Below are 16531 nucleotides of genomic sequence, written 5' to 3' on the forward strand. Positions count from 1 at the left end.
ACCTTGCCCACCCGCTACCTCCACTTCCAAGCCCACTCACAAGCCCTTCTCCCCTGAATTTCAGTAGAAAGGCAAGAGGATACCAAACCCAGCCCAACCAAAAACAGCCCCAGGCTCAGACTCCTCTTGTGTGGCTATTTACTGGGACCCTCGGCAGGTTCAGGGAACTTCCTGAACGCCTGCTCCCCGCAAGCCGACTGCAAACTCTAGTCGTAACATACATGGGACAAAGCCCACAGAAACATCTAGGAGAATTTCTCAACGACCAATTGAGAATTTTAAAAAATTTATTGAAACGGTACCATTCTAAAGACTAAGTAGTAGCAGTCCAAGTCATGAGAACTGTGGACAGAAGACCTAAATAGACATTTCTCCGAAGAAGACACACAGATGGCCGACAGGGACATGAAAAGCTGCTCCACGTCGCTAATCATTAGAGAATGCAAATCAGGACTACCGTGAGGTATCACCTCACACCGGTCAGAAGGGCCATCCTCAAAAAGTCTACAGATAACCGATGCTGGAGAGGGCGTGGAGAAAACGGAACCCTCCTACACGGTGGGGGGCATGTACATTGATGCAGCCACTATGTCATGACGGTCTATGCGACGACTGCAGAGTGAGAAGCCTTAAGAAGGCATGCAGGGGCTTCCCTGGTGGCACAGTGGTTGGGAGTCCACCTGCCAATGCAGGGGACACATGTTCGAGCCCTGGTCCGGGAAGATCCCACATGCCGTGGAGCAACTAAGCCTGTGTGCCACAACTACTGAGCCTGTGCTCTAGAGCCCACAGGCCACAACTACTGAGCCTGCATGCCACAACTACTGAAGCCCGCGCGCCTCGAGCCCGTGCTCTGCAACAAGAGAAGCCACCGCGATGAGAAGCCCACGCACCGCAACGAAGCGTAGCCCCCGCTCGCCGCAACTAGAGAAAGCCCGCGCGCAGTAACAAAGACCCAACACAGCCAAAAATAATAAATAAATTTTTAAAAATAGATTAAAAAAAAAAAAAAAACAGGGCACACAGTCTCTGCAGGCAGCCCTCCCTGGCCAGAGGGCCCAGGAGCACAAGGAGGGGCCAGCTCAGCGGGCAGGAGGGAGAGACAGCTGACAGCCCTGCATCTAACACCGCAAAGCAGTGACCACGCATTCTCTCCCTTTTCCCCACATCTAAAGAACCCTCCCAGCACCTGGGGAGGGAAGCGCTTCCAGGCCTCCGTGCACCCTCACCACCGCCGCACCTACCTTCTTCATGAGCATGTAGATGTGGGTCTGTGCGGCGTCCAGCACGTAGCGGTGGGGATGCTTCAGCCCCTTGACTGTGATGTCCATGGTTTTGCCGTCTATGTTTATCCACCGCCTCGCCCCTGGGGCCAGAAACAGCCTGAGACGGGGAGGAAGACGTCAGCAAAAGTAGCCAGACCAGGTCAGTGAATGAAAAGTTCACAGCTGCTTGGGAGCGAGGGGTTGACAGTCGTGGGTTGGGTCCCCCGGGGTGAAAGTGGTCCTTTTTTTAGGAGACACTAAAGCATTTGAACAGGCCATCAAGCAACATTTCTTAGAAGCAAGAAAACAGCCCTGCCAGCATCGGGAATGTGAACTTGTGTTTGACTTTGGAATTCCCAACCTCTGGCAGAGAGAGAGCAAAAAGTGGGTGGGCTGACCCTCCCCCAGCTTTCTCCCAGGACCTCCAGCCTCCCGGAGCAGGGGTGAGGTGTCCACAGCGCGAGGTGAGGTGACTGATGGGGACGCGAGGTGTGGGGGGCCTCCATCCAGTCTCCGACCTCAAGCATAACCGCGGGGGGGGGGGCAGCTGGGGTGCCGGGGGGAGACCTCCCCCCAATCTGGCTCATCCTCACTTGTAAATCTCCTCCGCTTTCTCCTTGACCTTGGACTGATCTCCGTACTTCAGATCCTCACAGGCTTCCCAGAATCCCAGATTCTCCCCTGTGCGGGGGGGGGGGGGGGAAGGGGTCGGGGGAGGGGGGAGGGGTCGGGGGAGGGGGGGAGGGTCCACGGGGACAGCCGGACAGGAGTCCAGATGGGAGGGGAAGGGAGGAAAGAAGAGAAACGGGTCAGCTGGGGTACATCCCATCCTGGAGCAGCGACTACGGCGGGGCCGAGACCACACGTCCTCTGTCCAGGGCCCGGAGAGGCTTGTTACCCCAGTGAGCACACCTACGTGCTCCAGGGGGGCACGTGCCCTGTGTGTGCAGCCATGTGTCTGCCGGGAACCTGCGCTTTCCCCCGGGGCACACAAGTCAGAGCTCAGATGAACCACCAGAGGCGGTCTCGTTCCTCTTCATCCAGGAGGTCGCACACCTTGCTTGGACAAGTGACATCTGATCAGGCTGGGACGCATGCGTCGCTGCTCTGTAGGTTTTCTCCGTGAAGGGTCCTGGTGACTTTGCGCCTGGTCGATGACGCACGTGACTCCCACCTCCTTTGTGCACAGAGAGCCCGTCTCTTAGGGCTCCTCGCGGGGCGTATTCCAGCCAAAGACCCTCACGGAGACGCTGCCGAAGCAGCGATGCTGACGGGCTGGCTCTCAGGAAGGCCTGGTCACCTGAGCCGGAGAGTCTGCGCCTCTGGGCCCAGGAGGAAAGCCAGCTTCTGCCCCACCCCGTTTCCTTCCAACTTCTCTAACTGGAAGGGGGATTCTCCCAGCCCCCAGTAGTGGGAACACCTCGGTGCGCCATCCCAGGTGGCCAGTTTTCGCCTGAGAAAATAAACGGGGTCAGTCCAGTGGGAGAGCAAGAGCTTACGTGTGCCTGTGTGTGTGTGTGTGTGTGTGTGTACGTTGTGCGTGCACACGTGTCTGTGTATTCGCGTGTGTGCATGTGTGTGTGTGCCTGTGTGTGCATGGGGGGCAGGGGGGAGGTGAATCACAGAATGCCATGGTGGGCGGAAATGGACCAGACCATCCCCTCCTCTCCATTCCCAGTATTCTCTGGAAGGCTCCCAGGTATTTTAGACTGGAAAAGTTTGCACGATCCTAAACTAGTTGACCTCTGTCCCGTAACTCCACAGAGATCCTTCCTCTTCAGCATGAAATTCAGGGTGCTCCTGGGACCGAGATCACAAACATGAGTAAGCAGGCCAGCAGTGCTCTTAAGTGACAGCCATTGGTCTTACAGCAAGTGCCCTGCAGACCACCTTGCCCACGGCAAGACGGTTAATTGCTGAAGGGTAAAATTAAATGAGCAATTATTCACACTAGTCAAAAGGCGGAAACAACCCACACGTTCATCAGCAGATGAACGGATAAACAAAATGTGGTGCACACATACAGTGGGTATTATTCAGCCTTAAAAAGGAAGGAAGTTCTGACATAGCTACCATGTAGATGAACCTTGAAGAGAGCATGCACCGTGAAACAAGCCAGACACAGGACAAAGACAGTCTGATTCCATTTATATGTGGTTCCCAGAGTCGTCAAGTTCATAGAAACAGAAAATAGAATGGTTCCCAGGAGCTGGCGGGGAGTGGAGGAGTGGGGAGTTAGTGTTTAATGGGGATAGAGTTTCGGTTTGGGAAGATAAAAAAGTTCCGGCGACCGATGGTGGTGACAGGTGCACGATGGTGTTAATTTCACTGAACTCTACACTTAGAATGGTTAAAATGGTAAGTCTTACGTTATGAATACTTTACCAGGGTAAAAAAAAAATTAAATGAGCACAGAAAAATGTGTACATGAATGTTCATGGCAGTACTACCCATAATAGCCAAAAAGTTGAAACAACCCAAATGTCCACCACCTGAGAAGTAGATAAACAAAATGTGGTATCTTCACACAATGGAATATTATTCGGTCATGAAAAGGAATGAAGCATCGTTACATGCTCCAACGTGGATGGACTTTGAAAATACTATGCTAAGTGAAAGAGGACAGAAAGCCACATATGGTATGATTCCATTTATAGGAAATGTCCAGAACAGGCAAGTCCACGAAAATAGAAAGTAAATTAGTGGTTGCCTAGGGCTGGGGGTGTGGGCTGGGGAGTTGGGAGCAGAGGAAGACAGAGAAATAGGGAGTGACTTCTATGCGTCAGGGGTTTCTTTTTGAGGTGGTGAAAAGGTTCTAGAATTATATAGTGGTGATCGTTGTGCAACTCTGTGAATCTACTACACAGCACTGAACGGCACACTTTAAAAGGGCATGTGAATGATACGGTCTGTGAATTTATAGCATGTGAAGCATATCTCAATTTTTAAAATTTTAATTAAATGAACTGATTATTTACGTGTTCTGCTCGTACCGGAAGCCTCGGGAATCTCATCCCGAGATCACCAATAGCGCTCTTTTAATAACGCAGGGAAATCTTGGGGATGGATTCTTACCAACACTAAGTGACGCCTGGGTGGGATAAGCTCAGAGTGTAGTTTGTTAGCCGACCACTAGATGGCGCCGGATCCACTTATTCACCAGTTGCTTCCGGCCTGTCCTAAAAGCAGCTCCCTTTCCCATCCAACTGTTCTGGGTTTTATCACCTCGCGGCAATTAGGCTTAATCAGAAAAAAAGCGATTTTCAAGAATCCATCTTAGCATGTAATGTGTGCATCCGGCAGTCAAACAGGCTTACGGCAAGTCCCGTGGGATACTTTCAGGTGCAACCTCACAGGCCAGTGGGTCTTGGGGAGCCAGGCCGTGTCAAGGCTCAAATGCGATGCTCCCCACGACTGGGGACTTGGAGAGAAATAAAGGAACCCCATAAAAGTAAACTTTTCAGGGGAGGTGGTGAAGCCCATGGAATGCTCCGCCTATAGGGAAGCTGGTCCCGATCTGGCCTTTGCTTTTCCCAGGTGTCTCCCACTGCAGTGTATTTACGAGGCTGCAGGGGCCTCCGGACGGCTGGGGTATAAAATGTGGCCCCATCCATTCCATTCAAATCCTCCAAGGAAGCAGACCAGGAGCTGAGACAGTGGCTCTCGATCATGGCCGCATGTCAGAATCACCTGGGGAGTTTTCAAGACTTCAGAGATTCCGCCCCAAACCAATTAAAAAGGAACCTCTGGGGATGGGATCCAGGTGAACTGCGTGGGCGGCCACGGCAGAGGGGCCCTGAGCTGAAGAAAACCAGGTACATGGCGGCAGCAGACCCGGGAGCTCGAGGGTGGGAGACCCAGGGATCAGGGTGAGCCAGTGAGGGCAGCCAGAGGGGATGGAGCCTTGGAAACCTGAGTCATGTCCACGTGGATTCTGTGAGCAAAGCAATTCCCCCGACCGCGGGGCCCCCGGGAGCCAATGGAGAGACCGGGTCCAGGATGAGAGTCGGCCCAAGCAGAGCTATGGAAACACCTGCCGAGCAACCTCGGAGCCCTAGGCTAGACATTCAGGAATATTTCTAAAAGCAAATGTTTTATTTAAAAGACTCAGAGACCCACCACTGAATTCTTTCTTGAGAAAGTACTGGAAGCTCTGTCGACCCTTGGGGTCTCGGATCAGCTCGCTGAAGTTGAAAGCCCATCGTTCCACCCGCATCTTGGTTGGGAATTCCACCCTGCAAGGACCACAATTTGTAAATGCTCCAGACACTCAGGCCGCACCCAGGGGGCCTGCGTGCGGCGAGGGGGCTTCAGCCCCTGCTAACCTCCGCGAGTCCCTCGACCCAGGGCACGACCCAACCCTCCCCTCCTCCATACCCGCACAAACAAGCCGAGTAACCCCTTGCTTGGAAAATGCAGCCTCAGACACGTCCCCTGGGCCTCGTCTCAGGATTTGGCCTCCCCAGCGGGGGGAAGGAGGCCCCCAGCAGAGAGCCTCACGCTAACCCTTCAGGGCAGAGGGACATGCACGCCTCCTCGAAGGCCTGTGGAGACCAGGGGGCCAGCCTGCCACACCAGACCAGAGAGAATCCCAGAACGGCCCCGGTGATGGGTGCTGTGGCCACTGCCAGCCCCTCAACACCCCTTTCCCACGGGAACATCTGGTGACCCTTCCTGCCCTGCTTCAGGCCCCATGCCCCCAGGCAGACACCCCACAGGCCCTGCCGGCCGTGCACCCTCTCCCAGAGCCTCCCCTACGATGCCAGGCCCACTCCACTGCCGCTCATTCTGAACACGCTTCGATCTCAGGAAGGACACGCGAGCCCAGCTAGCATGGGGTGGGTCTCACGGTCTAGAAAATCCAGAAAACTGTTGGCTTTTCTCCTATTCCTTATGGAATTCTCCGTAACCCAACACAGCCCCTGGGAAACAGAGGTTCCCAAGTCCCAGACACCACGTTGCCCACTGGTGCAACAGCTGAAACCATGACTGGGTACAAGTGATGTCTGTGGTATCTCAAGCCGGTCAGGCGATCTTACGCTTCCCTAACGTCAGCGTGGGAACAGTAAGGATCCCGGAGTAACAGCTACCACTTACGGAGTCACCATCTGTGACACACTGTGCTTTACACACACACCCATCGCTGGGTCCCTAAGGGAACACGGCCAGCTGGATAGCACTTCCAAGACGACGGAGGCTCAGAGAGGGTAAACCCTTGCCCGGGCCCACACAGTAAGAAGCAGGGCCCGGCATGAAACAGGTGTGCCAACTTCAGCGGACATCAGAATCCCCTGGGAGACTCATTAAAACACTGACTGCTGGGCGCCATCCCCCAACTTCCTGATTCAGTCTCGGGTGCGGCCCCAGAGCTTGCATTCCCCACGAGTTCCCGGAGGACGTTGATGCGGCCGGTCCATGGCCAACCCTGGGAGCGGATGCTCCGAGCCGGTCTTGTGAACCCTCGCTGCTCACTGAAATCAGTGGGCTAATGGGGCTCAGGAGGTAAGCCAGGCCAATTAAGAGGCTTTGGAGATAAGGGCTGGATACTGGGTTTTCGTCTGCTACGTTTTGTTTGTTTGGCCGCACTGCACGGCACGTGGGATCTTAGTTCCCAGACCAAGGTTTGAACCCGCGTCCCCAGCATTGGAAGCGTGGAGTCTTTACCACTGGACCACCAGGGAAGTCCCTGTTTTTGTTTTTGTTTTTAAGCTTCCCAGGTGATGTTAATACCGTTCTAAAATCTAAACCATTAAGAAGAAGGCCTCCCATTTTTGGGGGGTGGGGCTCATCTGGCATCCACCCAGTACCCTCTGATCACGGGCTCCTACATAAGCATCACCTCTTTTCTTCACCAGCAAATCTCTGCCTCAAGCTTCCATACTCCACTCTCCACTGCACGTAGCATCCGGCAGCATCCACGCCTCCTTCCCAAACCCTCTCAGGACGGTCCCTGTCCTGGCCAGGTGGCCCCGCCTTTTCCCCCACAAGAGCCGACTTCTGCACATCCTTGTGCACAGGGAGGTACAGGCTGCCTCTCCCTTCTGATGACTGCGACAGAGACACAAGCTCCAGAAAACCGTCCTAATAACTAGAGGCCCCGGAAGACTCCCCAGAAGATGGTTCTAGAGTCTTGGGCTCTGCGGTTGACCCCCAACTCCAGGTGAGCGCCCTCCTTCACCTGTCTGCTGCCCATAGCGGGCTATGCGGAGGGGTGAAAGGCCTCCGCAGCTACGCCTGCTCACCTGGCCGGATCTGTGCCACCTGGGTGTTCCTCATGCCTTAGGTGGTGACGGCCTTGGCGCTGACCCCGCTGTGGCATGTACCCGACGCTCTCTGTTTTTCCAGCTACCCCACCCCACCCCACATGCTCCTTCCAGCCCCTTCTGCCTCTCCTGCTCCAGCTCCCTCTGAACTGCCCCCCTCTTCTTCCCCCCTATGTTAGCTTGGGCTTTTCCCCCCTGCATCTTGGCCTTTGCCCCCTCTTCCAGACGACAGATTTATGCAGGCACAGGTAGCAGCAACAACTGTTCAAATTTCATAAACAGCAAAGGAGTAAGTGGTGTAATCCCCAAGGCAGCTTTAGGGCTCTGCTTTCCAGGAACTTATTTTTACTCTAGTCAGAAGTCAAAAGTGCGAAGCCATGAAGATGATTGTTTTCTTTTCAAAAACGCTCTATGGGCTTCCCTGGTGGCGCAGTGGTTGAGAGTCCGCCTGCCGACGCAGGGGACGCGGGTTCGTGCCCCGGTCCGGGAAGATCCCACGTGCCGCGGAGCGGCTGGGCCCGTGAGCCATGGCCACTGAGCCTGCACGTCCGGAGCCTGTGCTCCGCAACGGGAGAGGCCACAGCAGTGAGAGGCCCACGTACCGCAAAAAAAACGATCTATGTATTGTTAAAGCAGAGTTACCACTTGACCCAGCAGTTCCATCCCTAGGTACATACTCCAGAGAAATGAAAAACATATGTCCACGTAAAAACTAGCACACAAATGTTCACAGCAGCATTACTCACAATCGCTAAATGGCAGAGACAAGCCAAACGGCCATCAGCTGATGGATGGGTAAACGAGATGTGGCGTGTGCATATACATTAATATTTTTCAGCCGTAACTCGGGATTGAGTATGAATACCTGCTTCAGCATGGATAAACTTTGAAGGCATTATGCTAAGTGAAAAAAGCTATCACAAAAGACCACAGATTGTGTGATTCCATTGATATGAATGTCCATAATAGGCAAACCTGTAGAGACAGAAGGTTTAGCGGTTGCCTAGGACTGGAGGGTTTTGGGGAGGGGGATTTGGAGGGTAATAGCTAAAGGGTAGAGGGTTTCTTATTTGGGTGATGAAAATATTTTAAAATTGTGGTGATGGCTGTACAATTCGATGAATATAGTAAAAACCATTGGCTTGTACACTTTAAATGGGTGAATTATACGGTGTGTGAATTCTAACTCAAAAAGTTACTTTTAAAAGGACCCCGATATCTCGAATACATACAGTTTGGCATTTAAATCCCAGAACTGGGTGTCATCCGTTACCCAAGGATTGCTAGGAAGGCAGCCCGACATGATGGCGTCGTTGGACGAAAACTGCTCACTGTACTTGACGATCCTGAAAAGCAAACGGAAAGCGATTTCCTAGAAGTTCAACACCCCAGAGACCAAATCAACACTCAGGTTGATTGACCAGCCTTCCCTCCTTCAACTTGTTGGATTCAGTTACATACTTGTTACCGTCTTCTTAGAAAAACGCTCTAACAGCCCTCGGGATTGGCAGGTGTTAAACAAGCTCTGTCCTATTCTAGTTGTGAAATGAAACCTCACCAAGATCTGTCCTATTCTAGTTGTAAAGTGAAACGTCGTCTCCCAAACCAGTTCTCTGTGACTTCTCCGTACGTATTTCATTAAAATACAGGCTCTTTACATTTGATCATGAGTTTTCAAAATGCAAAGCTGACTCTTTGCACGTGTTCAAACAGGTGTCTTGGCACCATCTTGGAAGCACATGGTCGCCACAGACTCGGTGAGATTCTGTTGTGCCACCCTGGGGTCCACCCTTGGTCAAATAATGCCTGCATTTGGGAACTCAGACCCAGTATTCACAGCGGTGGTCTCACTGAGACAAACGTGGGCAAGAGCTAATCCCTCCTGGTCGGGTTAGACCTTTTGAGTCAACACGCGTCCTGGTATCTGGCAGTTTGGAAAAAACCTGGCATGCCTTCACCCTACAGGTGGGGATTGCATCCGTAGTATACACGTAAGGCACCTGCCACGAAGTCTGCCCACAGCCATGAGAGTTTGATAGAGCAGGACCGTGCCCGGGAGATACACCAGAGCTCTCGGTTCACAGTTCCGCGCAGAACTCAAGCCCCTGGGCTCCACCTGCCCCGTGACCTCCCTATTCTTATCAGACCTTTACAGTGGAGCAGCTGGAGGGAAGGGGAAAAAATGCATCCACAGGTCCAAACACTATAATGATGTCCAAAGTATGGTAATGAGACAAACAAAAATTGGAAAGTGGGCCTACGAAGTATCCAGTGTAGCCTTTGAACCTCCTCTAATGGACTTTCTATTTGGTTTCATGAAACTGGGTTTCTGCAACATCAGAGCAGGTGGGTCTGGCTTTATCGCAGAACATTAGAACCCAAAGTGAGCGCCCGGCGTGCAGCCCCACCTGTGACTCGGCAGCCGCAGACAGAAGTCACTGCAAAAGGTGGGTGAGGTCAGGGCACGTATTTTCGGGCAGGTGGTAGTTTTGCAAACTACGGGTTTGGGAGGATGTCAAAAGATATTTGGAGATTTTGACAAAAGCCTAACCCTAACCGCCCTGGAAGAAAGGCACTGGACAAAACACAGTCTCTCCCACCCCGATCGGTACCTGTGGGCAGAATAAATGACTAGTCATGTCGTGCGTCCCCAGAAATCAGCCAAGTCCATTTTCAAGTGTGTAGAAAAATTGCAGAGCTAGAAAGGTGAGCCTCCAAGGAATTCCACATTTTGAAAGGGTAATTGCTTACATTTGGGGGGCACGAAACCTTTTCATGTCTTCCAAATAATGCCCTCTGGGAGACTGGATCAAAGTAGCCTGAACGTTCAAGAATCAAACATAAATTTCCAGTTTCTCCCAACGGGATTTTAAATCAAACATTAACAACGGACACTTATCAGTACATTGAACACAGAATCCAGCCGGTGAACTTCTGACTCTTCCCACTTTCCCATCCACACAGACAGGCTTGTCTAGGGCCTCACCCAACCCTGATTTTGCCTAGCCCGAGGCCTGAAGACTAGCACTGAGTGAAGAACCAGGAACTAAACCCCCAAGAGACTGCTTTTGTCCCCGTGAGTCCTTCAGGCTCTTACGTCAACCTATGACTTGTCAAGTTCGCCTTGAAGCAGTTCCCCTCCTAACTATTGTGCAAACCTCACCAAGACCAACAAAGCAGGGACGTACCCGCCAAGGGACACGGAAGACTTCACCGTGGACCTCATTAAGGCCTGTCGGTAATACATGATCTGGAAGAGAAACAGTCGTTAGATGTCCAACTGCCCCACGGGGGTGTCGCCAATGCCGACACATACGTATGGCTCCAAACCAGGAGCCATGTCCCCATCAAAGCACCCCATTCCGTTCCCTCAAGCCGGCCACCCCAGGACCAGCAGGGCTCAGGTCTGCAGCAGATGGGTGGCCCCCAACTCCAAATAAGGAGCCTCCTTCACTCATCTCATTGTGTGTTAGTCTTGGAAAAGGCACCAACTGGGGAAAAAAAAGTTCTAAGGTGCGTTAAAGTGAGACATGGGATAGACACAGAAGCTTAGCTTTTCCCCCAAATGCCTCTGACTCACAGAAGCAGATCTAACTAACCTCACGGCCAGCACTTCCCAGGGCTCTCTGTCTTGCACCCCGGATACAAGATTTGCCAACACAGGTCGCTTGTCACCCTGGACAGATGCTGAGCGGCCCTGTAACTGTAGCAGCAGGGACCAGGGTGGATGCATCCGCTCCACGCCCCCCAGTTCTGTGCCTTCGGAGGGCATTTCGCACCCTGAGCCTCAGCGTCAGCCCCAGCCAGATCTTACATGAGATGCTTTGGCTTCTGTGCCGTCCGTTAATTGGGAAACAGCTGTTTGAACGTTACACGTGGTTTTCATTTCATCACTGAGGGCAGAGCATGAAGCCAAAGTACATATGATTTGTAAGAGGATTAAAAATCAGATTCCCTTGAAACTGGGAGACTAATTACCTCTTTTCTGACAGAAACCACCGTTTGTTTCTGTAAAACAAAGAAGCAAAAACCATTAAACAGATGTCATGAAATCATTACAGTCCAATTACCCATTTGAAAAACAAAAACCCTTCCCCAAGAGAAAACTGCCCATCTCTTTTGACTTAAAGGATAGAATTTCCCCATCACCAGCCCTTCCACCCTATTCTACACAACTTCTAGAGAATAAGACCGGCTAAGAAGGGGATGCTTTACCACTGTAACTTTATCCTACTCTCCGAAAAGCCAAGATGAATTCAAGACTAAGCTCGGGATTGCTCCCAACCCAGTGTAGCGCCTACAGAACGTCTGAAATGGAACGGGGGGCGGGGGGGGGGAGAAACTAGCGACTTGACCAATACCATATGTTGCGGGGGGGAAAGCCACGCTGTCAAAAACAAAGCACACAATTAAAAGAGTCAAGAGAAGCCTCCACTGCAAGCTGAGTCCAAGAGCTGAGCTGTAACATGGAAGAGCTCACACCGGGCCCTATCCTCTCTGCAGCCGCTGAAGCAAGTTCGCCTCCCCTCTCTGGACTTTTCGAGTCATAGCCGAGGAAGGATGGCTCCGAGAGGGATGCCATGTTTAGGGTCTTGGAAGCTCCTGGAAACCATTCAGACCTGTCTCCTACTAAACTCTCCTACCATCTGACATGCTTCCCTGGTACCACTTGTCTGCCCCATGCAAATCTTGGAGGCTGGGCATGGGGGGTGATGCCAATTCAGCTTTCCTAGGTCTGGTCCAGGGGCTGCCTGGTGCTGACTCTTACACTTCAAGCTGAGCATCTAATTGCTGGCTGCTAAAACCCACGCTGCTGAGTGCAGCCAGGTTTGCGCTTGAAATAGAGTCAGAAGTCCAAGGAGGACACGATCTCCCTTAGCCAGTTAGTAAAATAAGTACTGGACCAGAGCCCATTAACAAGGAACGAAGGAAGGTCTGATCTGGAACGTCATACGCAAGTCTCTCCTTTCTAATCCACGCTGGGTTTCATTTTGCATCGTTAGATTGTTTTTATGTGCTTGCTTTTCGCAGGAAATCCTTCTTCCTGGGTGGGGTAGGGAGAGTTAACTCAGAAAGGTAATGCTCAGGTAGGCCTCTCTAATCTGCCACCCCTTCCCAAACTTCCTTCTTCATAGCGCTGATCACAAGTATAATTAGATATTTGTTTGTGTGACTCTTTGTTTAATCTATGTATCACCCATTAAGCACCATTAAGAGCAGGAAGACCATGTTTATCTTCCTGAGCATAATGTATGGTACAGAGTAGATGCTCATTAAATGCCAAACAAATGATGACTGCAGTGTACTTGGAGGCCTAGAAAAATGGAGATGTATTTTAAGGTTAACAGAATATTTTTCCACTTAAAAAACTGAGAACACTCCCCAAATATTTTGGCAATCACACTGATTATCTGTTCCAATTCTCTAACAGCCCTAACATAGGGCTGTTTTAGAAGACACGTGTTTCAGGTAGAAAAGAACCCTGGGGTCAGAGTAGGGAAGCTGGACTTTTGTGTAACAATAACCACCAAGCAATAGTACAAAGCAGTTTACACCTCTCCGAGCCCTTACAGAGTTTGAGGGAGGAAGGTTTTATTTTTCTGATTTTCAGCTGAGGAAACCAAGGCCCTGACATCTCCTGGTCAGTAACTGGCTGAGGCAGGATTCAAACCCAGATCTGCCCTTTGCAAAGCTGAGGAGTGATCCAGGAAAGACAGAAAATGATCTGCTCTCTTCACCAATGCCTTCCTCCTTGCCCTGAAGCTGAGGGTGCCGCCGAATGAAATGTCTTCTCTGTCCGGCCATTTAGTTTAAAATTAAAACAAAAAAGAGTGCTAGGGGCCCCAATCACAAGAGGACACACACACACAGAAGACACTAGTAATTAACACTAGTGATGGTAAAACACACTCCCAGCTAGAAGGGAACTAAGATCTGGGGACCTAAAGCACAGCACGGTGACTATAATTAACGATACTTGTGAGTTGGCCAGAAAGTAGAGCTTAACTGTTATCACCACAAAAATCGCAGTTACGTCAAGGGATGGAGGTGTTACCTCACCTTATCGGCGGTAATCATCCTGCAATATCTACATGCATCCAATCACACACTGTACACCTGAAACCTACATATGTTATGCGCCAATGATACTTCCATGAAGCTGGAGTCCGGAAGCACGAGCGCTGGTACTATAGAGCAGGCACCACCATAAACACCCTCCTTTGAAGCGCCCAGGCCCCAGGATGAGCCGTCCTGTGGGCCACTGGCCTCTGGCCTCGGGGACCCTGCGTGGACGAACACAGACAAGACAGGCAGACTCTCAGCCTGTCCGATGGTCTCCGGGCTCCCCGGGGAGCTGTCCTTGCAAACCGGTCACCAGCACACCCATTTCTACTCTACTTAGCGTGGTCTGACTTCGGCTTAATACCTTTATTTCTGGGGTCATTATCTCAAGCTTCAGGGTTTTAAAATTTTTATATTTTAATTCCCTTCTTGACTTTGCTGTCCTTTTAGGGCTCTGTGTCGAAGGTGTGGTTTGCTGTGGGTTTTCTGGGTCCCCAAATTACCAGCTATCTCCTGGGAATCAGACTGCAGTGGATTTGATTGAGTCTAAGAGTTTGCCCACCTCCACCCTGGATTGTCCGTGTGGATTTCAGCATTTCTAAAAACAGCCGTCAAAACAGCCGTCCAGGGACTTCCCTGGTAGTGCGGTGGTTAAGACTCCGCACTCCCCATGAAGGGGGCCTGGGTTCGATCCCTGGTCAGGGAACTAGATCCCACACGCATGCCTCAACTAAGAGTTCGCATGCTACAACTAAGGAGCCCACGAGCCATGACTAAGGAGCCCACCTGCTGCAACTAAAGACCCAGTGCAACCAAATAAATAAATAAATACTAAAAAAAAGAAAAAAGCTGTACATAGGGTCTGACTCCTGTGGATTGACATATAGGGTATCTCTGTGCTTTTAAGAGTGCATGTGTTAAAAAAATAAAAAAATTAAAAAAAATAAAATAAAATAAAATAAAAAGAGAGTGCATGTGTATCTGGGAAGTGAGGGAGAGGGTTCGGGACTTTTCTGAAAGACGGAGAGAGAATTTGATGGGGTGGGAGTCCTTGTAAGAAAGAGTATAGACTTTGGGGTCAGAAAGGTCAAAATCCCTGTTCTGTCACTAACCGACTTTGGATGACTTATTTGGCATCTCAAAGCCTCTGTTTTCTCATTCGTAAAAGGGAAGAGAAAAGGGGGGATTAAATGACAGAATCCTTAAGTGACTGGCATAAGGCGGGACTCGACGTACCCTGGCTACCGATCAGGGTTCAGATACTGAGAAGATTCGGGGTATGGCATTAGCCCCAGTTACGAGATAAAATACAGGATGCCCAGGCAATACTAGGGACATATTCATGCCAACAAGTTATTCGCTGCTTACGTGAAATTTAAATTGAACTGGGCATCCTGTATCTTCCTTGCTAAACCTCACAACCTACTTTCAATATGATTATTACCTAGCCAAAGGCCATAAGAAACATTGAAGTGCAGTTATTAAAAAATACACGGGCTTCCCTGGTGGCGCAGTGGTTGAGGGTCCGCCTGTCGATGCAGGGGACGCGGGTTCGTGCCCCGGTCTGGGAAGATCCCACATGCCGCGGAACGGCTGGGCCCGTGAGCCACGGCCGCTGAGCCTGCGCGTCCGGAGCCTGCGCTCCACAACGGGAGAGGCCACAGCAGTGAGAGGCCTGCGTACCGCAAAAAAAAAAAAAAATACACACACACACTTCTAAGCGATTCAAAGAAAGCCACCTCATGGTAAAAGAAGAAATAAACATTTGTCGCACCGTGGAAGGCACGCACAACCCCGGCTTTCTTGGCAGCTGGTCCACCTGGGATGAACTCACTTCTTTATCCTTCATCCCAGTGACACGTGTTGCTACAACAGGAACACTCGCCTAAGGGACTGTCAAATACTCTGCATTCTTGGGGTACTGACTTCGGACTTTTCACTCGCAGAGTTGCCCAAATAGGGACGCATCCAGATCTTGTTTACACAGCTCTTGCCGGCTGCAGACGACTGTCACAGGGCAGGAGGGCTCAAGGCCGTGCCCTGGGAGACCCTGGGGTGACAGTGGACAGAGGCGGCACGGGAGCCCCAGACAGGGGTCAGGCAGTCAGGCGGGAATCTGTGCAAACAGGGCTGAGAGCCCAGCAAGCCATGGAGTGAAACGCAAGGCGGGGAGAACCACAGGGAACCGGGGAACACAGGCCTGGAGAGCAGAGAACGGGTCAAAGGCCAGAAACCAGGAAATCCGGGAACGGAGGCCGTTAACGCAAAGCAGACACAGGAAAGAGATGGGGGCAGCCGGCCGGCCAAGGAGCCGAGAATCCGAGGCTGTGAGCCTCCGAACGAGGTCTGTCCTGCCATGTCCTTCCCGATCAGGCCCGGGGGGAATGACCACACAGCTTCTAGGGCCCAAGGCAAGATGAAAGCGCCCAGCCCCTGGTCCGAAAAAGCAGTAAGAATTCTAAGCCAGCAGAACATCAAGGCAGGTGCGGGGATGCTGAGCGTGGAGCTGGGGGCCCGAGCACAGGCCGTCTGCTCCTGAAAGGGGCCCTGGGCGCAGGACCGAAGGGTGCGGTCGGGGAGCAGAGGTGGTACCCGGAGGACCGAAACGTCCCCCTGGCTGGCTCAGCCTGGGCAAACGGCTCAATCTGTCTGTTTCCGTTTTGTCCTCTGAAAAAGGGAACTTATATGAGCCTCACTTCCCAAGCTGCTGGGAGAAGGTAATAAAATCCAGCAAAGCTTCTAGAAGCTGCGTGATGGACATCAGGGCCCGTCAGCAGGACACGGAGTGGGCTCAGGGGCCAAACCCCAGCTTCACCGTCTCCGAGACGTGTGACTCGGATGCGTTGCCTGGTCCCTCGGCCTGTCTCAACTGTGGAGCAGAGATGCTAAAGCTTCTGCCTCGTGAGCTGCTGAATTTGCACAGAGCCCCGACCGGGGGTG

General features: G+C 51.7%; 1 protein-coding gene across 1 annotated transcript in view; it reads right to left on the bottom strand.

Moving 5' to 3' along the window:
* Window positions 1-16531, bottom strand: part of RGS9 (regulator of G protein signaling 9) — a 53403-nt gene that overhangs the window by 3286 nt on the left and 33586 nt on the right. The window contains exons 10-15 of the mRNA XM_065896403.1: window positions 11507-11536; window positions 10717-10778; window positions 8761-8874; window positions 5385-5500; window positions 1859-1946; window positions 1245-1383 (exon numbers count right to left, since the gene is read on the bottom strand). Of these exons, the coding sequence (XP_065752475.1) occupies window positions 1245-1383; window positions 1859-1946; window positions 5385-5500; window positions 8761-8874; window positions 10717-10778; window positions 11507-11536 (549 nt within the window). The remainder of the gene's footprint in view (window positions 1-1244; window positions 1384-1858; window positions 1947-5384; window positions 5501-8760; window positions 8875-10716; window positions 10779-11506; window positions 11537-16531) is intronic.

The sequence above is a fragment of the Phocoena phocoena genome, chromosome 19, assembly GCF_963924675.1.
Source record: "Phocoena phocoena chromosome 19, mPhoPho1.1, whole genome shotgun sequence".
In the NCBI taxonomy this organism is placed as follows: domain Eukaryota; kingdom Metazoa; phylum Chordata; class Mammalia; order Artiodactyla; family Phocoenidae; genus Phocoena; species Phocoena phocoena.